This window comes from Lissotriton helveticus, chromosome 7, assembly GCF_964261635.1.
Source record: "Lissotriton helveticus chromosome 7, aLisHel1.1, whole genome shotgun sequence".
NCBI lineage: Eukaryota > Metazoa > Chordata > Amphibia > Caudata > Salamandridae > Lissotriton > Lissotriton helveticus.
Window position 1 is genome coordinate 1,157,126,800 of NC_136068.1, and position 23,891 is coordinate 1,157,150,690.

Sequence of the window (23,891 nt, forward strand, 5' to 3'; positions counted from 1 at the left end):
TGAAGTTCACCTTCCTCCATTTCAGATTCCACATATTCTTTTTCCTCAAGTAGACGCTGGGCTCAACGCCTCGACCATTCCATACGGACCGACGTCGACGGATTCGGTAGCGACTCCGACGGAGTCGGGGCCGGCGTCGACCGAGGAGCTGGAGTCAGAGGAACAGGAACCGGCGTCGAGCCTCGATCTGAATCCAGAGGTCGATCCGGAGCCGGCGAAGCCGTGCGCGGAGTCGATGACCTCGGCGGCGCTGAACCGATCCAAGGAGGGCATGGAGTCGGCATGAAGGGTAGAAAAGGCGCCGGTGCATAAGCTTGGGGGACACCCAAGTTGAAAGACAAAGGACCCATAGGACCCGTAGGTGCTCCAGTGGGGTACATTGCCCTCGCATACACTCCAAACATAGCATTTAAGAAATGGATGGATCTTGACCAGGACCAGGAAAGGAAGGGTAAGAACCCATTGGATTCGTAGGAGGTTGTATTGGATTCGGCTCCTCTTGATCCTTTTGACCTTCCTGATCATCCTCCGGAATCGGAGACTGAGGGACTTCCACGACGTCCTCATGCTCCGAAGACTGACCCGAAGCCGGATTCGGATCCAGTTCCGGAACCGGTGTATGCTCTCGAGATCTTAACGGAGTGGTAGCATCAGCAGGAGATGGAGATACAAAGTCCTTGTGATGCTTTCGAGAAGACTTCTTCTTAGAGTCCGAAGAACCTGAATGATGGTGAGAACTATGCTTCTTCCTCTTATGTCTTTTCTTCGAGGAACCCGAAGCATTTCCAGAAGCCGATTTCGAAACCGACTCCGATCTGGCTCTCGACCTCGATCGCGACCTCGATGACTTCGATCTCGACCACGACTTCGGTTTCGATCTGGAGTGTCTTGATCTTGATCTCGAAGATCTATCGGCTTCTTTACCTTTTATCTTGGCCAATAAAAGTTTCACTTCTCTTTCACGCAGAGCCTTCGGATTCATTTTTTAACAGGACCGGCAGCCCTTGACGTCGTGATCCGATCCCAAACACCATAAACAATCTTCGTGTGGGTCAGTAATTGACATCATTCTGGCACACGAGCCACAGTGCTTAAATCCCGTTTTCTTCGACGACATCTTCGACGAAGAACAGAAACAGTAACAACAAAAAGAAACAAAGTTTCTATCTGTAACAACAGAAGATCCCTGAAACCGTTAGCGTCGACGACGCGGAAAAAAGGGAACTGATGTCATCACGCCGACGTAGGCCTAATAAGGGGTCGGTGACGTCAGACGGAGTCGCGTGCGATGCCGCGTACCTGTGACGTCGCCCACGCCGGCGTGCTGCAAAGAAAAATTCCGAACGTTGCTGGCGCAAGGGAGATATTCACAAGGTGAGGAATCCACAAGGCAGATGTATCTATGAGAAAGGGTCGGCTTGATGACTGAGTAGCCGGGGCCGAAGCAGCTTACTTCGAAGGCTTCTTTGGCGCAGTTTCGGAAATGGGCTGAGCGCCCGAAGTGGTGTGTCAGTGTCGAACATGGCCAGAGGGCAGTGGTGGGCCGAAAGCCTGTGAGGCATCGAGAGCCCTTTACAGAGGTCTGCTTGGTGTCGAGGGGGAGGGGGTGCCGTACACACAGACTGCTGGGCTGACGGCAGGCCCTCGATCTCCAGATCGGAGCCAGAGCGATCTTCATGGGAGAAAGCTTCTTCATCCACTGCCGACGGTTGTGGATGATGTCCCCCCCCACTTGATGTCCTCAGGACCGAAGAGGTCTAAGGTGTCGTTGCCACTCCTATGCAACATCCCGAGTCGATGTACTCGACAGTCACAAAACGTCTTAGAACAGAAGGAGAGACAGGTGTTGGACGGGCACAGATTGTAAACTTGATGGACTGGTCTGAGGATATTTCGCATGGCAGCAAGGACAACACTGAAATGACATACGTTCCATCACAGTCGAGGTATGGTGGAGAGACGCGACACAGATGGGAGTAGGCCCTCAAGGACAAGGCCCAGGAGGGGCTGCGGTCTACCCGCTCAAGCAAAGTAACCAAACGTTTGTCCGAGAAGGAGAGTAAGGCAGATGTGAACAAAGTACAATACTGACAGAGGGTAGGAAACCACATAAATCGAAAAGAGCACTGCAACAATGTTGACTCGAACCACACGTCCGAACCAGACAGAGGAAAGAAAACAATCTAACAAAGGAGTCGATGACCATGCGCATTATCATTAAGAGGAGGAGTCACAGTAGCTCGTGACATGAAAGACTTCTTCGAAGAAAACAACACATCCGGGTCCAACACTGGATGGCAGGAGTATGCACTGCATGTTTAACTACAGCCATAAATGCCTCAAACATACGGATTGTTTGAGAGAGGAGCAGGCTTTCTAGTAAGAAATAGGATTCAGTTTGTTCCTCGTGTAGTTGGAACTCCATATATGCTGCCCTCATAATAACAGAATTGTATAAGGCAATGTCATCTGAAGGTGATAGGTTTGATGTGTATCACTCTATGCCCCTCTGCTGGTCTGTCTGTGTCCAAATCTGGTCACTCCTCTTTCGTTGACCCAGAGTCCTGGATAGCGCTCGGTTCACAATGTTATTCTTTGTTCAAAACATATTAACTGCTCTCCTTGGCATTCAGGTGTTGTAAGAAGTTCAAGTTCTGTCTTATCCTCAAACTTCTTATCCTCCTGTGCCCTTCCAGGGATCCTGGAGCCCTTGAGAGAATCGTTGAATTCACACTTCTTCTGGAGCAGTGACGCCATCTCTGCTTCGAGTCGATATTTCTTTCTATTTGGTGCTGCGTGGAGTCCACCTTTTGGCACCCGTTTCCTTTAACTCCTTCTCACTCCCTGGTCCAATTCTCCTTTCGGAGTCGAGCTAGAGTCTGAGGGGTTGGACCCTCGGTGTTTAAACCTGTGAGGCTCCTTGTGTTTCAACTGCACTTTGACTGCTGAGTGTTTTAGAGTCACAGGTAATTTTTAGGACAGAATCTGAGGTTTTCTGCTTCGCTCTACCGCAAATCTGAAGAATTGCTGGCATGCGCTTTCACTGTTTAGTCTTTCAATGGCTATTTTGGCATCACCTCACTTTAGAGCTCAACAACAGTCTCCTCAAAGTCGACCCCTTCCCTATGAGTTACTTTGGTTTCTTCACAGATTTCTTTGTCTCTCGACATCCCAAGTCCCTGCAAGAAGACTGTTAGGTATGCGAATGCATCATGGTGTGGTGTTCCCACCTCTGTTTCTACCTAACTTTCAGATTACTTGGAAGAAGCTCCTCACATACTTCAAAGCCATCTGACCTATGGCCCTTGGGAAAGTAAAGATTTCACATCTTGTGTTTGTCCTTTTGAACTTGTCTAGGGTGGACAAAATCTAATTGGATATTCTCTGTATCTCCAAGTCTCCAACCCCCTGAACCCTTGGTGGATGCGCCACAGAACAATCAGTCTTCAGTCTCTGTTTTTTTAGGTTCTCCTCAGCGTCTGCAGACTAACTTTTTTTATACTTGACATTGTAATGGACAATAATAAGCGTAGTCCATTCTTTGTAATTTGAATGTAGTATTTATTCAAGAAGTATTCATGAAGAGAGCCCCACCAGGAGTGGTCTGTGTTCTGCTCAGCCCATTCAGCAACTGATCCAATCATTCAAACATTCTGACATTCAACATTCTACACATCACACATCCTGGCTGAGCAACATACTACATCTTATCCCTTCTTTGCAATGAGAAGGGAGAACTTAAAGAGGTACAATAAGTTACAATCAAGATTTTAAAATAAAACATCTTGAAGGGATGGAATGATGAATACATTTTTAAACCTGGAATGAAAGGTGAAGAGTTTCAAAACATGTAAATGAGTGAATGAGCATAAATTAAGAAATAATCCAACCCTTCTTCCCCCTTATAGAGAGAAAAAAGATGTGAATAAGATGCAAGTGTTGCATGGTAAATGAAAGAGTGATATAAAGAAAAGCAAGAAGAAAGATGAGATTTGCGCAACAATGGCGACGCAAAAACATGGATAATGAAGAATAGACATACCAAACCCCACCAGGGCACACTGGTTGGCCAGACCAGTGTGGAGGTGGCGAGGAGAATGAAAATGAAAAGTAAGTGCAGGAAAGAGAAAAGGAAAGCAAGGAGGTGTGAGAGGTACACCTAGGTGGACTTTGGAGAAATAAATCCACAAAACGGTAGTAATCACATACAACACTATGAAGGGTGAAATACATACTGTAATGAATCCCATGCACAGGGAACGTAAGAAAAGTACCGCAATGTAACACGATACATAACGTGAAAATGAATGTGGAGTATGACCACATGAAAGAATGAGCATGTGCAACTGGGAAAGTGCATGCTGAAAATGGATGTGGAGTATGACCACATGAAAGAATAAGCATTTGCAACTGGTAACGTGCATGCTGAAAATGGATGTGGAGTATGACCACATGAAACAGAGAGAATTTCCCTCGAGTTGAGTGGAAGGTGTGGGAAGTGCCCACACGGTGGAAGTAAAAATGCGAAATGCAACATGGGCATTAGGAGTGAATGTACCACGTAAAATTATGTGAAAAACAAACATGCACATACATTAAACTTATAATGCAATGTACTGTAACAGTGTAGTTTGAAATACTACACATGTAAACATAGAAAATGAAATAACTGGTGATACAAAGAAGCTACAAAGTAAAAATGCAATATGTAGTATCAGTTAGCACTAAAAAACAGTTAAAACAAGTACATGAAAATTCTGTTAAGGTTATGAAATTAGAAAATGCCATATGGTAATTATGTAAGCCTTGCAGGCACTACAGGCGAAGCTGAGCTTGATAAAATCAACTTCAATTAAAATTACAGAAGGAAAACTTGAAAATATGCATTACAAGTGGAATATTGTTTCCTTGAGAAGGTGCAGTGGTGAAAAGTAACCGCTAGTGTTGTAAAAAGTTAAAGTACAGTACTTGGAGAAACATCAGATTGACGTGATGAGGAGAGTTTCCAAATCCCAAAATCGACGTGTAAATAGAAGGCATTCTGGAGGTCCGTGGATGCTTGGCTGGAAAAGTGGCGAAAGCGTGCCCATCGCTGTAATACTAATGCTGAAATGCGATGGGCAAGTATAAAACAAAGCGTGCCTATCGCTGTTGTAAATGCTGAAATGCAATAGACAAATTTATAATAAAGCGTGCCTATCGCTGTATTGAGGAAGTTGAAATGACGTAAAGATGAAAACGAGAAGACTGCAAATGAGGTGATCAATCTAAAATGGCTGCACGTCGACGTGAGAGATGCTCGGTGTCAGCGTGCTTCAAAGATTTCCAGAGGTGGTAGAAAGGCTGACTCACGTCATAGTGTAGGATGACGAGATCAGCGAGGCACAGGAGACAGGTGAGGTTGCATGCTCTCAGCACGTGCGCTCGCTGTGAAGCTCGAGCGCCGTTTGAATTTAGCAGAGCGGTTAAACTGCCATGTTGAATGGACAAACATAAGGATAATAATAAATAAAAATAAAATGACAGCGCTCACCCGATAGTGTAGAGATTGAGTATCTCGTGCTCTACGTAACTCTGTTGCCTTTGAGGAGAAGGTGTTGCATTAGGCAAAAGGACACTCTTGAAGTCACTTTTGAGAGAAGGGTGGGCTCACCTGAGAATCTGTTCCTTCTGAAACTGACTGTAAACCTCATGGGCGTCCTCGTGTTCTCCCCATTACGAACCTAGACCTTGCTCAAAAAGAGTGCCGGCGGGCAGCCACGTAGAGGGGAGGTGTGTCATGTGCCGGAGTTATTAAAGGTATTAATACTGGGAACTCTTCAGACACATCTGATGCTCCTCATCACGTGTGAAATGGTGCCAAGGCAGGTCAAAGCACGGGTCAATGGTGAAACAGAAGTGCTGTTTAATCTCAGTGTGAGTAAGTTCTGTGCCAGAGAAACAAAGCCGGGTACTCACATGCCTTTCGTGTGAAGAAGACGTCAGGGTGGCAGGCAAGTGTAAATTAAACGCCAACTGAGCCAGCAGTTTATGTTGAAAATGGCACTTTTGATGTTGAGGGCGACCGGTGATAGGTCACTGGTGGGGCTCATGGTGACAGGTGAGTAGAGCTGCTGCTTCTTAATTGTAGAATCTTGAGGTAGCTTGGAAGTTGACGCGCAGGGCCTTTCCAAATCGTCGCCAATGTAATGGACAATAATAAGCGTAGTCCATTCTTTGTAATTTGAATGTAGTATTTATTCAAGAAATATTCATGAAGAGAGCCCCACCAGGAGCGGTCTGTGTTCTGCTCAGACCATTCAGCAACTGATCCAATCATTCCAACATTCTGACATTCAACATTCTACACATCACACATCCTGGCTGAGCAGCATACTACAGACATTTTCCTCTGTGTCCTTCAGTGTCGTTCAGCTACACTCTAAAGATGGTGATTGTGGGCGCACTTCTGAGTCATTGGGGTGACTACCCCCCTTACAGGGCAACTACAAAGAAAAGAAAAGAACAAAAAAAAGGAGGGAATAATCCAGCCCTAACCACTAGATGGCCGAACAACCCACAGCATGAGAATCCAAAAAGGATTTTGTTGCAAAGTCAAAGCTATCCCTTCATTTGATAGTCGTAGGAGATCTCTTAAATTCATTGTATAGAAAAGAAAAAAAAAACAAGTAACTTACCTTCTGTAGTGCTTTTTCTGGTGGATACAGTATCTGCCTGTGAATTCCTCACCTTTTGAATTATCTCAATGCACTGCGTTCCATGGAAACTTTTCTCCTCAGATCTCCCACGTTGACGAGGACTTCACAATGGAAGGGCTCCGCACACGACTCTGCGTGACGTCATCGGAGCCATAAGAAGACCTTGTCGGCATGCCGACGTCAGTTCCACCCATTTTTTCCGTGCCTTCGAGCGCATGGGTGAAGCGAAATTTTTACTAACATACAACTGTACAAACACAACCAAACCTGAAAATTCTTCATCATAGACATTTCCTAGTGCCAAGTTTCACATGATTCCAACAATAAATCACAGAAGACATACATGGATTATTTTTCGGTATAAGCAGATGGGAAACGGAGATATGGGTGGGTCAGCGAGGAATCCACAGGTAGATACTGTAGCCACCAGAAAAAGCGTTACTGAAGGTAAGTAACTTGTTCTTCTGATGTATACATCTGCCTGTTGATTCCTCACCTTTTAAATGGAGTCTCCAAGCAGTCCCTCTGCCGGGGGAGGGTGCCTGCCTATACCAAAAGCAAACAATCCTGCAGCACAGAACCAGGAAAAATGGCCGTCTCTCCTCACCTCCAAATCTACGCAATAGTGCTTCGCAAAAGTGTGGAGGGAGGACCAGGTTGCCGCCTTGCAGATGTCTACCACAGGGACACCTATATCCAAAGCCAAGAAGACGACTTAACACAAATATCTTCAGGAGGCTCCTCCTTGGCCAAAGCATAACAGATCTTGTTCCACAGTATGATCCACCTGGACAGAGTTTTTTTGGGGACAGCCTTGCCCTTCATCTTGCCCACTTAACCAATGAAGAGTATATCGTTCAACCTGAAGTCCTTGATTCTGTTCACCCTCTTGGGGTCCACGCGATGAAGTCTCTCCTCCTCCTGTTATGTTATGTTACAATGTTTTTGTATAGCGCAAATCACCACTGGTCTCTAAGCGCTTTCGCACAAAAAGTAGGTCTAAGTCTCCATAGAAGAGTGAGGGGGACTGTATAAAGTGGGTAAGGTGATGGACTGACCCAAGTGAAAAGGAGAGACCACCTTAGGCAGGAAAGTATCTCTGGCCCTAAGAAACATCGTATCCCCTTGGAAAGATGTAAAAGGAGGCTTGGAACTAAGAGCCTGCAATTCACCCACCCTCTTAGAGGAAATGATAGGCACTAAAAGAAAAATGCTACTTACCAGTATGCATCTGTTTTTGGCATGTAGAGCTGCAGAGTTGTACACTTAGCATTAGATCGCCACCTGGTGGTGGGCTCGGATGATTGCATGTTGTTGTCGTCTTGGAAGAAGTCTTTGTAGTCACGAGATAGGCGACTCCTCCCTTGGACGATAGTGCGCATGGGCATCGGCTCCATCCTTAGATTGTTTTTCGCCATGATGGAGTTATTAGAAGTAAAGAAAAAAGATGTCCATGCGTGTGCATCTATGTAAGATAATACTGGAACAGATACAGGTCCCGGGGAGGCGGGAGGGCATGTACAACTCTGCAGCTCTACAGGCCAAGAACAGCTGCATACTGGTAAGTAGCATTTTCCGTTCGAGGCATATGAGCTGCAGATTGTACACTTAGCATCGATTGTGCAGCAGTGTCTCCCCTAGCGGTGGTCACCTGTATCTGTTGCAGTGGTTTGAAACAGAGTTTAAAGGACAGCTTGGCCTTCTGCAGCTTGCTGCTTGGCTTGCACATCAACACAGTAGTGTTTAGTGAAGGTGTGTGTTGTAGACCATGTTGCTGCTTTGCATATGTCCTCTAGGGGGATGTTTCCTAAGAAAGCCATAGAAGCTCCTATTTTGCCTGTTGAGTGTGCTCTAGGAGGAACTGTTAATGTACGTTTTGCTTTTTGATAGCATATTTGTAGACATTTTACAATCCACCTTGCAATCCCACCTTTAGAGATGGGGTTGCCTTTATGAGGGGGAGAGAAAGACGCAAACAGTGGTTTTGTTTTCCTAAAAGACTTAGTCCTATCTATATAGTAGAGAAGAGCTCTTAACATCTAATGTGTGTAGAGCCCTTTCTGCCACAGAGTCTGGGTTTTGAAAAAACACAGGTAACTCTACAGATTTGTTTAAATGAAAAGGAGTTATGACTTTTGGAAGGAATTTTGGATTAGTTCCTAAAACCACTTTGTTACGATGTAGTTGTAAAAATGGTTCTTGTATTGTAAATGCTAGGATTTCACTTACTCTTCTAAGAGAGGTAATGGCAATAAGGAAAGCTGTTTTCCACGTGAGGAATTGCAGTTCACACTTATGTAAAGGCTCAAAAGGGGATCCCATGAGTCTTCTAAGAACAACGTTTAGGTTCCATACTGCAGAAGGTAGCAACCTGGGAAGGATAATTCTTTTTAATCCTTCCATAAATGCTTTAATTGCAGGCAGTCTGAAAAGAGACAGATGTTGTCTATTTTGTAAATATGCTGCAATTGCTGCAAGGTGTAGGCGTATGGATAAATACACCTTTGTAAATGTAAAAGGTAACAAATGATATTCTGGATGGAAGCATACAGGGGATCAAATTGGTTATTGTTGCAGTAAATGGCAAATCTTTTCCATTTAGCAGCATAGCAAGTTCTGGTAGTAGGTCTCCTGCCCTCTTTAATAATGTTCATACAGTCTGGTGGTAGGTTAAGATAACCAAACACTAAGACTTCAGGAGCCAAATCGCCAAATTCAGTTGATTTGGTTCTGGATGTTGGATGTCTCCATGCTTCTGCGTTAGCAGGGATGGAGTCAGTCGTAGCTTTTGGTGTGGAATTGGAGATAGTTCTAGCAGTGTGGTGAACCACGGTTGACGTGCCCATGTTGGAGCTACTAGGATTAGTTTGAGAGACTGTTGTCTGAGCTTGCATACATGTTCTGTGGAATGGCCCATCTCCAAATGTTCTGTGCGAGCTGGGACAGTTGTAGAGAGTGTGTCCCCCCCTGTTTTTGTATATAATACATGGACGTCATGTTGTCCGTTCGGATCAAGACAGCTTTGTTCTGCACTAGTACTTGGAAAGTTTTGAGTGCTAAAAATATTGCTAGCAGCTCTAGATGGTTGATATGGAACAATTTTTGTTGACTGTTCCATTGTCCTTGAGTTGTATGATGTAGGAGATGGGCTCCCCATCCTGTGAGGGATGCCTCTGCTGTGAGCGCTAGTTGTGGAACAGGTTCGAGGAACGGCCGCCCTTTTGTCAAGTTTTTGGTGTTCCACCACTGCAGGGAGCGATGTGTGCGGCTGTCTACCAATACCAGGTCTGTTAGTTAACCTTGAGCCTGGTTCCAATGTTGTGCTAGACATTTCTGTAACGGACGCATCTGTAATCTTGCATATGGTACTATGAAGATGCCATCGTGCCTATTAGTCTCATGAACACTCAGGCTTGCAGAGATTGTTGCTGTTGAAAGGCTGTGACTAAGGCTTGAATGCTTTGTATCCTTTCCGGACTGGGATACGCTAGAGCCGTAGACGTGTTTATTGTAGCCCCTAGATACTGATGTATGTGAGAGGGCTCCAGGTGCGACTTGGCGTAGTTGATTGTGAACCCTAAGTCGTGCAAATGTTTGAATTGTCCGCTGTGTGTGTTGAACACACTGATTGGGTGACTTAGCTTTTATGAGCCAATCGTCTAGATAAGGGAAGACCTGTATTTGTTGTCTCCTGAGATGTGCTGCTACTACTGTTGTCACTCCGAATGAAAGGACTTTGAACTGATAATGTTGTCCTTCCAGTACAAACCATAGATACTTTCTGTGAGCAGGATGTATAGGAATGCGAAAGTAGGCATCCTTCAGGTCTAGTGTTGTGAGGAAATCGCCTTGTTGCAGCAGTGGGAGCACTTGTTGTAAAGTGATCATATGAAAATGATCTGCTTGTATGTAATGATTGAGTAGCCTGAGGTCGAGAATTGGTCTTAGTGTCCCGTCCTTCTTGGGAATTAGAAAATACAGCGAGTAAACCCCTGTTCCTTGCTCTTGTAAAGGAACTATTTGTATTGCGTCCTTTTGTAGAAGTGACAGAACTTCTTGTTTGAGCAGAGTAAACTGTTCTGTAGACATTGGACGTTGCCTGGGCGGTATGTGTGGAGGGGTTGCTGTAAATTCTAGGCAGTAGCCCTACTGGATAATCTGTCTTACCCACTTGTCTGTTGTGATGGAGTTCCAGACAGGCAGGAATTGCGTTAATCTGCCCTCCCACAGGAGTGGAATGCTGTTGGGGGAGCAGAGGGAAGACACTGTTTTGTGGCGGAAGAGGTTCAATTACTGTTGTTACCCCGACCTCTTCCTTTGTTGTTATTCCCTCTATATCCTCCTCTAAAATATCCCTTGTTAGAGGATGTTTTTGTGTTGGATTTGAAGGACATTGTATTGTCTGCACCAGTTTGTTTGGAACCCCCTCTATAGAAGGAGCGACAAAAGGAACCTCTAGTTTGTGTGGACTATAAAGCTCCCATAGATTTGGCAGTGTCTGTATCCTTCTTCATTTTTTCAAGTGTTGTGTCTACTTCTGGCCCAAATAATTGGTTTTGATTAAATGGTTGATTTAAAATGGTGGTTTGTACTTCCTGTTTAAACCCTGAATTGCGTAGCCACGCTTGTATTCGAAGTACGACACTAGTATTTACCGCTCTAGATGCAGTATCTGCTATATCTAGTGCGCACTTGATTGAGGCATTAGAAATAAGCTTGCCTTCTTGTATAAGATCATTTGCCTGTGTTTTATATTGGTCAGGTAGATGTTCTAGCAGTTTCTCTAACTGATCATAATGAGCCCTATCATATCGGGAAAGGAGGGCTTGTGTATTAGCTATACGCCATATGTTCGTAGCTTGCGCAGCTATTCTTTTGCCTGAGGCATCTATGACCTTGGATTCTTTGTCCGGTGGGGGTGCCTTGCCGGAAGTTTGTGAGTTTGCTCTCTTCCTAGCATTTGACACAACTAGTGAATCTAATGGTAGTTGTCCTTTAATGTAGGTTGGAATTGCAGGTGCAGGCCTAAATCCTAGTACGTACAGGATCGTTAAAAATTTCTGGAGCATGTTTAATGGCCCCTTTGATCATAGGAAGAATTTGAACAGATCTTTGCAATTGTTCAAATGTGTCTAATAGAAATCTTCCTCTGCCTCATCAGAATGCATAGTGACCCCATGGTAAATGGCAGCTCTGTTCAATAGGTGCCGAAAACCAATGTTATCCTCTGGGGAGAAGGTTTTGATGGGTAGGACTGTGGGTCGGGAATATCTGGTGTATCCTGTGGGTTTGGGTACTCCCAGTCTGTATCATCTATAGGGAATGGGAAAGGCTCATCTGTGTCTATCCCTCTTCCTAAACTATACTCACCATCATTTTGAGGTGAGTGTGAGGATAAAGGAGGAGAATGTGAAGGAGACATCTGTGGTGAATTGTTAGGAGAAAGAGGAGATGAAGGAGAAGGAAGTATAGGTGAAGAAGGATGCATAGGGGATGTGGCAGAGTCCTTCTTCTTGGCAGGAACCACAGGTGTGGGTGTTTCATCTGCCTTCCTTTTCTTGTGTGGTGTAGTGGACACATGACCTGTTTTTGGGTCAATGTAGATCTTCTTTTGCAGAGGATCTGGCTGAAAAAGTTCTTCTCCTTGTGGAACCTTTGTCGGCGCTGATTTTTTCGGTACCGGGCGAGGTTGCTGTTTGTCTTTAGCCTTAGGAGTTGTTACAGTGTCCTCTGGCATAGTTTTTGGCACCAAAGGTGTTGTTTTCGGTGTCGTAGGCTGTTTCGAGGGCTTTGATGCGTCGGAATCAGGCCTGGTCGTTTTGGTACAGAAGGCGGTGTCTTCAGAGTGGAAGCTGGTTTTGTCTGCTTCGAGGCGTCAGGCGCTGGCTTCGTAACCTTGTCTTTAGAAGTCGACGGTTTCAGAGCAGAGACTTTTTTCGGTTTCGGTGCCGAAGGAGCTGGTGGGATCGGCACGTGCGGCTTGCTCGGTACTGAGGTACCGGAAGGCTTAGTTATTTTCTTAGGAGCCGGGCTCGATGGCGGGGCTGTCGAAGTGGCCTTTGCCTTCGGTCTGGGTGCCGTGTGTGGTGCAGGGGCAGTAGTACTCACGCGCTGACCCGATGGTATGGAGTCATCTGAGGCGTCTTCAGGTACGAGTGGAACCTCCTCATCGAAGATGTCCACCGGTTCCGAGCTGATCTCTGCATGTCGTGTCGACGGGCCCTCCGATCTCTGATGGTTTTCTTGGATTGAAAGGACGCGCAGGCTGTACAGCTGGATTCGTCGTGTTCTGGCGATAAGCAGAGACTGCAGAGCTCGTGATGGTCACGGCGTGGAAACTCTGCTCCACACCCGGGGCATCTCTTGAATGGCGCCCTTTCCATGAGGTGTAGGCCTCACGGCGTGGATAGGCCCAACGGCCCGTGTCGACGACCGGAATCGAGCTGATTGAGTCGAGACGATGTTAGTCGGTATCAAAATTAGTTTGGAGAGTTTTGGGAAGTTTTTTGCGCTTCGAAGTGCTGGGAAAGTATATTTCTAACCGGAGTTGAATTTTAAAAAATGCAACGGATCCAAATCAGAAGCCAGGAAAAGCAGGATACGTCGGATCCAGTACCACAGGCCCTGGAGCCGTTCAGGGATGGCACTGAATTCAGCTACGGTTGCGGCGCTGAAGACCCCGGAGCCAGAGATGGAGTGGTTGACTTGGCAATGGCAGAGGCATTGCATTTTTCGGAGCGGTGGAGTCACTGCCCTCTGAGACTGTGCCGGAGTCACCCCGGTGAATGAGGCAGATAGATCACATCGCTGCAATGAAGTCTGGGACTCTGGGATATCAACTTCACAGTCACATCCTTTGATAAGCAGCGCTGAGACCAATGGCGCCGCTTCTTCTTGTGTTTCTTCGAAGAGTGTGGAGTCGGCGACTTCGAGAGGGTCCTTGGCCATGAACAATTTGGTCTCCCCCTCCTTCAGTGCTTTTGGATTAATGCATTTGCACAAAGTGCATGTCCCAACATCGTGGTCTGACGAGAGACATCAAGCAATCTTCAAGGGGTCAGTAATGGGCATCTGGACCCCACATTCTCTGCATGGCTTGAAACCAGATTTCTTCAGAGTAGTCATCTTCGACGGTTACAAAGTCACGACAACAGCAACAAAGAAACTCCGAGAAATGGACAGCCTGGGGAAAACCATTAAGAATTAAAGACGTGGAAAAAAGGGAACTGACGTCAGCATGCAGACGAGATCTTCTTATGGCTCCGATGAGGTCATGAGGATTCGGGTGCTGAGCCGTTCCATTAGGACGTCCTCGTCGACATGGGTGAGCAGAGGAGTAAAGTTTCGGTGGAATTGGGGCAATTCAATTCAATAAAACTTTATTCGGATACAAAAATTATATCCATAAAAGTACACAAATGTCAATAAAATGTAAATTTTTTCTAAAGAAGAAGAATTTTAAAATATTGTAAAAATGCATAGTATACATCGAAGGAGAGAATTTTTGTACACTAATACATACATGATAAAAAGAAGATCGGTGATACAATATTGTTAAAAGCCTAATGCAAAAAGTTTTGTAAACAATAGCAGCAAGAATAAATACAGGACAGTCAGAAGCAATTTACTACCACCATAATATACAAATATTGTAGGGGCACACTCATGAGACAACAACTGTAAGATAGACCGCCGAACAGTTGTTAGTCTTTTTAGGATATCAGTCGTAATATTTACGATATTTAGTGCAAGCTTTTAAAAAACAGACTATAGGGTTAACACTGTACTCGGTGTCTAAACATTGTAAGGCGAGAAGTGCTGGGCGGTAGCGATCGAGGCCCATATGTTTTACCAAGGGGATAATCCACTGCCTACGGAGGTAAATAGAGGCTACAGAAAAAACTATGTGCAAAAGTGATTGCTCAGACTGCCCATCACAAGGGCAAGGAATGAGGTTTGAAGACCAGTCATTTATCTTCGGAAATGTTAGCAACCGATGGTAGATGTTACGGAACCGTGTCAGTAAGTATCTTTCATAATCATTGATGATAAACAATAAGTAAGGCTGGATCCCAAGTGAAACTTGCACTGTCAGGAGATGAAGATTTGAGGGCTTGGAAATCTCCTTAGTTAGTCGGAGCTCACGCAGGTGTGATAAGCACAGAGTTTTCAGGTGTTTCCGGGGTACTTCGACTATGGTCACGGGGGTCTTAAAGAAATTTTTGATAGATTTGCATCCATCAAAAAATTTTGAACATATGCCAACCAGGGAATGGTTTTCCAATTTTCTAAGGCTAGACAATCAGTGATTAACAATCGGGTCAATTTGCATTCACTTGTTTGCCAGATACGGTGCCATAGCAGTATTGGTTGGACGGCAATGATGTCAGATATATGCTCCAAACCTAACTCCAAATGACAGCCATATATCGGGGAGCTTTTAGGAACAGCCAGGAGGTATCGTATAACCCCATTTTCTATTTTTTGGATGACGTCGGTGGTGACAAAACCCCAAACCGCCGCCCCGTAAATAGCCACTGAACAGCATTTTGCACTGTAGATCTGGAGCAACTCCTGCGTGGGGCGCTGACCCAGTTTTTGTGCAAACGTTTCCAGAGCTGTGGTGGCTCTTAGGAACGCCCTTTTTCTGGCTTGAATGGCTGGACGCCAGCTGGACTTATCGTCTATCAGAATTCCTAGGTAGGGGTAGGAGTTTGCACATTCCAACTTGGTGTTATCAATATAAATACCTCCTGGTTTCTTTAGACGTTTCCCTAAGTGCATAACATAGGTTTTCTTGATGTTGACATTTAGGTCTATGCTCGCCATAAAACTGCAATATCTATTAAGAAGAGTTTGCAATTGGCGGGGCGTTCTGGCCATGATGACCGCTTCGTCTGCGTAAAGCAAAGCAGGAATTGGACGGCGATCTATCATGGGCAGGTCCTGGCTCCCTTCTAACATAGAAGCCTCCAAACCATTCGTGTAGAGGTTAAATAGAAAGGGAGTCAGTACACAATCCTGCCTGACTCCCTTAACCACAGCGAATGATGTTGTAATTTCCCCCCTATACCATACCTTACTTTAGCTGAAGCGCCTGAATAGAGATCTTGCATAAAGTTCATTAGAGGCGGGTCAACACCCATAGTCAGAAGAATTTTCCATAATTTGGTATGGGAGACACAGTCGAACGCTGCCGACAGGTCGACATAAGCTAGGTGCAACCTCCCTTTTTTCGCCCCAACATATTTTCCTGTTAGCAATGAAAGGTTTAGTGCCTGCTCCACGGTCCCCAGACCCTCACGAAAACCGTACTGCAAGTCAGATATCATTTGATTACTTGCAGCCCAGTTTTGGAGTCTTTGGAAGACTAGACAACCCGCCATCTTACCTACCGCATCTAGTAGGGAGATGGGTCTATAGCAGGCAGGATTGTTGCGGTCACCTTTCTTAAAGATGGGGAGCAGAATGGAGATTGTCCATGACTTGATTGGGCCTATTTTAGTGGCTGCTTCGAAAACCCTAGTAAGAATTGGGGCACAAAGTTCTAGATTGTAATTGAAAAGGTCCACTGGAACCCCATTGGGGCCTGGGGCTTTTCCACATTTGGATGCTAACAGTGCAGTAACTACTTCCTCGTGATCAAAGTTAAGGCCTGGGTGTGGGCTTGAGATGTTTAACGGGTAACTCTTCCCCAAAGAGTCTGTGGTAGACTGTGAAATAGGACCCTCTGTAGTGCCAACATTTTTAGAAAAGTGGCTGACCCAAGCTGCTTCGCCCACTTCCACCTCAATTCGGGGAATAGATTGTTGGCCAATTAAAAAGGGAGTTCTTACAATTTGCCAGAAAGTGGTGGAATCCTTGAGGGCGCAGCTCTGGTAGAGTTTCGCCCATAATCCCTTCTTAATAGCCTTCTTGCAGAGTTTGAGTTCCTGGTTATAGTTCTTTCTTAATCTTGCTACTTCATCTTTATCCCTAACGGAACTGGACAGAGCTTTCTTTAAAAGAGGGAATGGGCTCTCCTGGTTTCTGGGTTAAACCAGCCCTTTTTTGTTTGTTTGGTGCCTTTAATTTTACGTGAAAGTTCGATCTTGATTACGTTAGTAATAGCAGAGAAGCTAGCCAATATTTGATCTGGTGCAGAGTGTGGACTGAGGCACACCTCTACTTGCAGAAGGGTGCGTCTCAGTACTTTTGCTGTAATTTCTGCGGGATCTACTTTGTCCCACTTAATGGTGTATCCATTCAGTTTATTCACCCTTAGTGTTTCTTGCGTTAACAGCGTTGGTATACTGCGCCGTTTAGGGGTAACAGGGATGATGATGGTCATAGTATTAGGGAAATGATCGGTAAATGGATCATTTCCAGTGCTGAAGCTAGACAATTGGTCTTTAATATTTTGTGAGACTAGGATGAAGTCAATTAGGCTAGATAAACCCCTGCCATTAAACGTAGGTGTGAAAGCAACCGGTGGAGATACTAGCTTGTTTGCAAAACCCAGGTCCAGGTTAAATAATATCTCAGTTAAACGGTTCCCTGTCATGGTGTGTGGAAAATGTGTTAAGTTTAACCCAGCCTCATCAACAATTCCACATTTATTGGAGTCACTTTCCTTACAAAGGGTTAAGTTGAAATACCCTCCCCAGACTATATTTACGCTAGTGGTGGGATGTTTTTGCCGTTCCTCCGTCAAAGAAAGGGAAATAGTTTCCGGAAATGGGAGTACGTCTTGAGAGGGTAAATTATTATAAAAATTAACTATATAGTACGTATGAATTTTGCTGAGTATTAATTTAAGGATCTGAAAGTTTGTGGCATTAATGAATTCTTTTATTTCTGTGATTGAAAGTTCATTGGAAATATATATTACTAGTCCACCTTTTGCTCTACCGCAAACTGAAAGTTGGGCGGAAGAATTAAATGTTTTATAGCCTTGCAAATGGATAGAGCAGTCAACCAGGTTTCTTGTAGACATAGAATATTATATTGTCTGATGCCAGAAAGCCATGAAGGAAGGTCTACCGTTGAGCGCAGACCTGCAACATTCCAAAAAATCAGTTTAAGATATAATTCGGCTTTTTCCAAATCTCCCGTAACTATATTATCCGAAACAACAGGTTGGGCTCTGGCCATAGTATCGGTATTGTAAAACACAGAGGAATCCACATTTGTAATAGACGTGTCTATTTGGGTTGGAAGATCGCTCACCATTAATGGTTGATGTTGTGCAAAGACCGTACCAGTGGATAGAGATTGGGTTTTTGACTTTACATTTGTTTTGATAGGATCAAAAAAAAGTACCAGACACACACCCTGAATGGTGGTCTGTTGTGACCAGTCAGTCATTCACATCTAGACCGGACAGGGGAATAAATCTGTTATTTAACTGAAAGAGATGAGACCAGAGATACGGATCATAGGAGTTACTACGGGCCAAATGGTGATTATAGACGGGCACAAGACGTTCATTTTGATAACTGGTTAATGGTCTAGAATTGGGCATATATGCCGTTATTGATCTAGGATAAAAATAGGTTAGCTCACGTGATGAAATACTGTTACTCCCATTATCCTGGAAATCATCTAGAATATATTTAAGAGCTCTACGTCTCTAAAATTAATAATAATAATATCCCCGTTATATCTTTTCTTCTACTGCCCTACCACGGAAGGCACCCAACATGCAAAATTTCACCATTTATATACGGGGGAAGGGGACGGTTGTATGTGAGCCAGAAGACAACTTTGTTTTTAAGCTGGGAGAAATTTTCTCTTTTGCCTTCCTCTAGTGGTGGCACGCCTGTTAGAACCACCACGTACGGAACCGCTTCTGGGGGCAGTTCTACCTGGTGGCTCTTGTGCTGTGTTGCCTTAGCAGAAACACCCCTATCAACTTGGTTTTGAGCAATACCTGGGGTGGTAGATTTCCCTCCCTCCTGAACCTTGTTTACCCTATGGGAAGGATTTTGCCGAGATATGTTTGGAGCACTTAGTTTTAATGGTTTTGACGTAGTGTAGTTATTCCTTTTTCCTCCTTCCATTAGGGTAGGGGCAGTTTGAGATGGTACGATAATTGAGGGTACGGGAAACCCTTCCTTATATGTGATGGAAAGTGAGGATGGAACAGTAATTGAGGGTACTGGTACAGGCTTTAATTGTGCCTTTGTTATTTCTTGTTTTTCCCTAACTGCCTGTTCCAGGGTCCCCAACTGAAGAGCTATCCTCTTCAGCCTCTCAATTAAAGGTAAGATGAGGGACCTAACTGTTTGTTCAAAACTACCCACTATATCAGGGTTAGATTTTTCCTTAGTTAGGTGATGCTGAGGGATAGGCAGGACCGGTGTCATAGGTGCATTTGGTGCAGGGCCTTTGGAGGGTTTATCAGTAGCGTTTTTGCTTTTTTTCCTCAACGATGTTCCACTCCCACCCTTTCTCCGTTTTTTTGGTGGCGGACCTTGGTCACGAGTGTGCTTGGGATTTTTATCTCTTTTTTGAGCAGACTCTATTAGAGGGGATGACGTGGCTGCTTGAGTTTCAACGACTGGTGGCGAGTTACAGATGGTAGATTAAACAATTACGCTTAGTTCACTGATTGTGTCTATTAAGGAGCTTCTATCCCGCAAAAGCAATGGGATGCTATCATTTCTAGATGGTTCAGAGATCGTTCTTTCAGTCAGATTCCCATACTGTGGCGAGATAGCGGACTGCATTGAGCCCAGGGATGAGCGCTTGTTCTTAATAAGCTCAACAGAGCGGCGTCGATCAGCCCGGCGCTCAGCAAGAGTGAGTTCCCTATCTATTTCAGAGGAGGTCCTGATTACAAAGTTATCCAATGTTCCTCTGTTTTCCCTTCCTGCCGAAACGGTTTTTCCCTTCGAAGTCATGGTGCATACTTAGTGCAGAGGGAAACGTGAAAAAGCCTTGGCCAAACGTAAGGGATTTTAACAAACAAAACAGTATACAAGCGGCGTTGACACATATAGTTAAGCTGATACGTGTACGGTCCGTAGTGTGGATGTTAAAGGGACGTCCCAGCCCAGCCTCTTTCAGCCTCTGACGGCCGCAGACGGCCCGCCCTTTGCCCGGGATTCGGCTCGCTCCGCGCTCGCTCACGCGAGGCGGGGGTCTCCGTGAGTTTATAGCGCCTCAAGGCGCTTGAATGACGTTTCCCTGGCTGCGCCACCGCAGAGGTTGGTGGGATGATGAGTCCTCCGCTCGGCGACCACAACGATGACCAATGCGGCAGCGGGAGGACTCGTGGAGCACAGCAGCAGCCCTGAAGTCGGGGGTAAGCAGATATCCTCAGGGGCAATGTCCCAACAAAATTTGAGAGCTTGGCACGCTCTGCCGGGGTCTCAGTGAGTTTATAGCGCCTCCAGGCGCTTGAATGACGTTTCCCTGGCTGTGCCGCCGCAGGGGTTGGTGGGATGGCGAGTCCTCCGCTCGGCGACCGCAACGATGACCAAAGCGGCAGCGGGAGGACTCGTGGAGCACAGCAACGGCCCTGAAGTCGGGGGTAAGCAGATATCCTCAGGGGCAATGTCCCAACAAAATTAGAGAGGGCAATTCAAAAGGTGAGGAATCCACAGACAGATGTATCCATCCGAAATAGGATTTACTTGATATTTAGTAGGTTAAATTTAAAGTCACAAAGGCTCAATTGCTTATGAAAGACTGCAAGCTTATACTGCAGAAAATTATATTCACAAAATGTCTAATTAAAACAGCAGAAAGTTGTCATGTTTACTTAATCTGCAGCTGCATTTTACCAAACTCAGTATCAAAAAATGCAATTCGAAATAAGAACTCACCTAATATGGACACCTTGCTTAGAAATTCCTCATACATTTTTCTCTTTCTCAGTGTGCTTCCCTGAAATAGAAAAACAACATAAGAGTTTAACACAGATAGACATGAGGTGCCTTTTTCTCTTAGTAATTCAGGCTTGAAATTATGACCAACAACCTTTCAGTTTCAAGGTTTCTGGTTTTAAAACAAAAAATGAAAGTACTATGGATTTTTGCTTTTCCTCATCTTGGGATCTCTCTCATGGATACCAATCCTGTTCTAAAGTAACATTTTAGGAACTTAAGAGAGATTCACAATTCACTGTAACTAAAGGCAAGATCTAACAAGACCTGGCCAATTTTATCGACTTTCATCATTACAGCAGACACAAAATACGTTCCACTAGAGGGCTTGCCATTTTCTATGGATGTCATGAAGGTTATGAGCTTTGGATCACATTACATTCTGGCTTCTAATCAACAGTAGCTAATGCGTGGGTTTTAACCATATTACCAGTGGCAGGAGTGAGAAAACTAGATGTCCACCATCACCATTATTGTTTATTACTTTTATGAAAACACTTATCCAATCTAAGAGATAATGAGCTAATATACCTCATTTTATTCCGCAATTCGGAGGTGAACCTTAAATTATAGGCTGATAACTTCCTTGCTGTCTGGCATTTTGTAACAGTCAAACTATGATTCCCCTCTACAAACTAAGCAGTTACCTCTCCTTATTATAACACAAAGGCTCAACCCCTAGAGGGCGCTCCTCACTCCCTTTCATGGAAACTGTGGTAGGTCTGGACTACACAATGTTTAACCTATAAAATTAAAGAAGGACCAAACACATAAGGCTGGTCCTCCTAGCAGGTAAAGAAGCGGCCAGATTTGTAACTGACACACTACAATCCCCTCTACAACCTAAGCATCTTCCTTACACCTTTTCAAGGCACGGTCTTCCATATCATAATAACTACATGCTAGAACTACTGTCCCCCCCACACCTTACATATCTTTTTTTATCATATATTTACATCTCCTGTTATCCTTGGTGGTGCTATGATAACTGGGAGAGTATCTCATTTGGTCCATTATTAACACCTAATCCGGTTGCCTGTGGTATTGAAAATGGCTCAACAGTAGTGTGACTAATATGGAACAATAACCTGTTATCCAGGTGCCCTCATATTAGTCCTGTGTAAAACATTGTTGGTCATTATTGGCAGTTATAATCATTGCCTGAACTGAATCCTCCCCTCCAGTCATTTTTCAATCTGTTGGCACAAACATGGATACCAACGCTCCTACAGCACCTGACAATACAATGGAGCAGGTAAGCTGCAAATCTTCTTGACTTCTATACCCTCCTGATATTACAAAAAATGCATCCTAAAATCCTAAAACACAGATTTCTCAAATCTAACCCAGAAACGCTAATTTCTGACCCTTCTGCAATAAAAAGGAGCTATAAATAAGTGCCTTTTTTCTACACTAAAAGCAGAGCACATTGGGGAAAAGCTCTGCTCTCACAACTCTGGATCTCTACATCCATGAAAATCCCACATGGGCTCAAACTTTCGACAGCCCCCTCACTCGCAAACAGAGCTGAGGCGACCATCTCATACAATTACGAGATCATCCTCGTCCAATTCTCAGATCGAAACCTAGACATTTTTGATGGAACATTTCATATACAAAAATTCTATAATAATGACCTTTCCCCCTCACAAGGCTATCTTCACTCTTTAGACTTCCCTCAGGAACCCATAGTAATTTCCCCTCATACGCTAGCTGCATTAAGTGCTTTACCCCCTCCCCCTCCTTCATAGGATGTAATACACCCCCCCCCCCCAATTCTCCACCTACTTCTGAGGAACATGAGTCCCTATCCATGAAGCAGCAAATTGGGCTACCACCCCCTTCCTACCCCACTAAAGCAGCGAACACAGATACACATCCAAGGAAATAACCATACCATCTCAACTATCCCCTTAACGGCTAAACACAACCTCATGGATACTTCAAATACACTCAAGACACTCCCTCTGGCACAAACTATGCCACCCACGATGCCCGATAACCCACTTTCGAACAAGATTACACAACATAAGACAACTGCGCAACTATCTGACCAACTCATCAGCTCTCCACCTCCCATCCTCATGCCATATCCCATAGACACCTCGATCTCCACCCTGCAGGTTCTACCAGAACTGTAACACAACTGTTTCGAACACTCCCCTTCTCTAGGTCTTTGGACCCAAACCACAAATATATACACAAACAACTGATCATCTGGATGGGAGCAGACCTAATACTTTTCTTCTAAGGAGGGATGCTCCTAATAACACGTGGAAAATATCGTAAGGATGATACAAGGCATAATAGTACATCCTTGTAATCGCTAGTTTATTACTCAATGTGTGCCTTTGCGTTACTGGGAATCTAGAAATGCACAACTTGTAGTTTGTCACTTCTGGGCTTGTCATTTTTTTAAAGTATAATCTATGTTCGTTTCTTCCTTGATTTTATTGTGAGGAGAGAGCAGTCCTGCATGGAAAAGTCTTTCCTGGTGCAGGTGTTGGATTGTTCTTTTCTAGTCATTTTCCAGGAGGGTAAAGACATGCTGCTTCTTTACAGGCCATAGTGGTGAATAAAAAAACCTACTGTTTATATCCTATATGGTTTCCCCAGGGCATGGCCTTAACTTTGCATGCCTTGGTAGTGTATCCTCAATGTAGAGTGCATGGACCTAGAGAGTGAGGGGTTCTTCTCCCCGACAAACACCTCAACAATCACTTTAATAACAAAAGAATATTCTGAAGTTCTGATGATCGATTCTGAAGAGGCTCTAGAATGTTCTTAACATCCGAGAGGAACCTTTTCCTGATATCTTAGTGTCTTTTTGCACATCGTAAGGAAAATTACATATTCTTGTACAGTATGGCAGCATGTCAGGAGAACACAGATGTTCAAGAGAAAACATGTTCTTATTTGATGAAAATTGTGTCACATACCGAATAACTCCTTCCTCTATACCTTTATTTGGCCATTTAAAATAACATAAAACATACTTCAAGATATGCATGAATGTTTGAGTAAAGAAATGCTAAACGTGTTTTGGGTTCTTTCACTTAGTCCAGGCATGATTATCAGTTAAGAGTCTGCGATTTCTACATCCAGTTTCTGCTCTTATTCTGTTGATTAAACTAGTTGTAAAACACAACCACACGCACAACGAATACCAAAGAGTGGTTTAAGAATTTCAAATGGAGATTGAATTAATTCCTAAAAACCTTATAATGAGTGAATATTCTCTAATAAGTGTAGAGGCAAATGCTACAGAAAAACAAACCTATTTTATCTACTATCAACGTATTTGTTGATCTGCACATTAATG

At 44.4% G+C, this 23,891-nt stretch overlaps 1 protein-coding gene across 1 annotated transcript in view; it reads right to left on the reverse strand.

Moving 5' to 3' along the window:
* PRKAR1A (protein kinase cAMP-dependent type I regulatory subunit alpha) overlaps positions 1-23,891 on the reverse strand; it is a 310,119-nt gene that overhangs the window by 54,112 nt on the left and 232,116 nt on the right. The window contains exon 8 of the mRNA XM_078654290.1: positions 20,510-20,570. Coding sequence (XP_078510416.1) covers positions 20,510-20,570 — 61 coding nt within the window. The remainder of the gene's footprint in view (positions 1-20,509; positions 20,571-23,891) is intronic.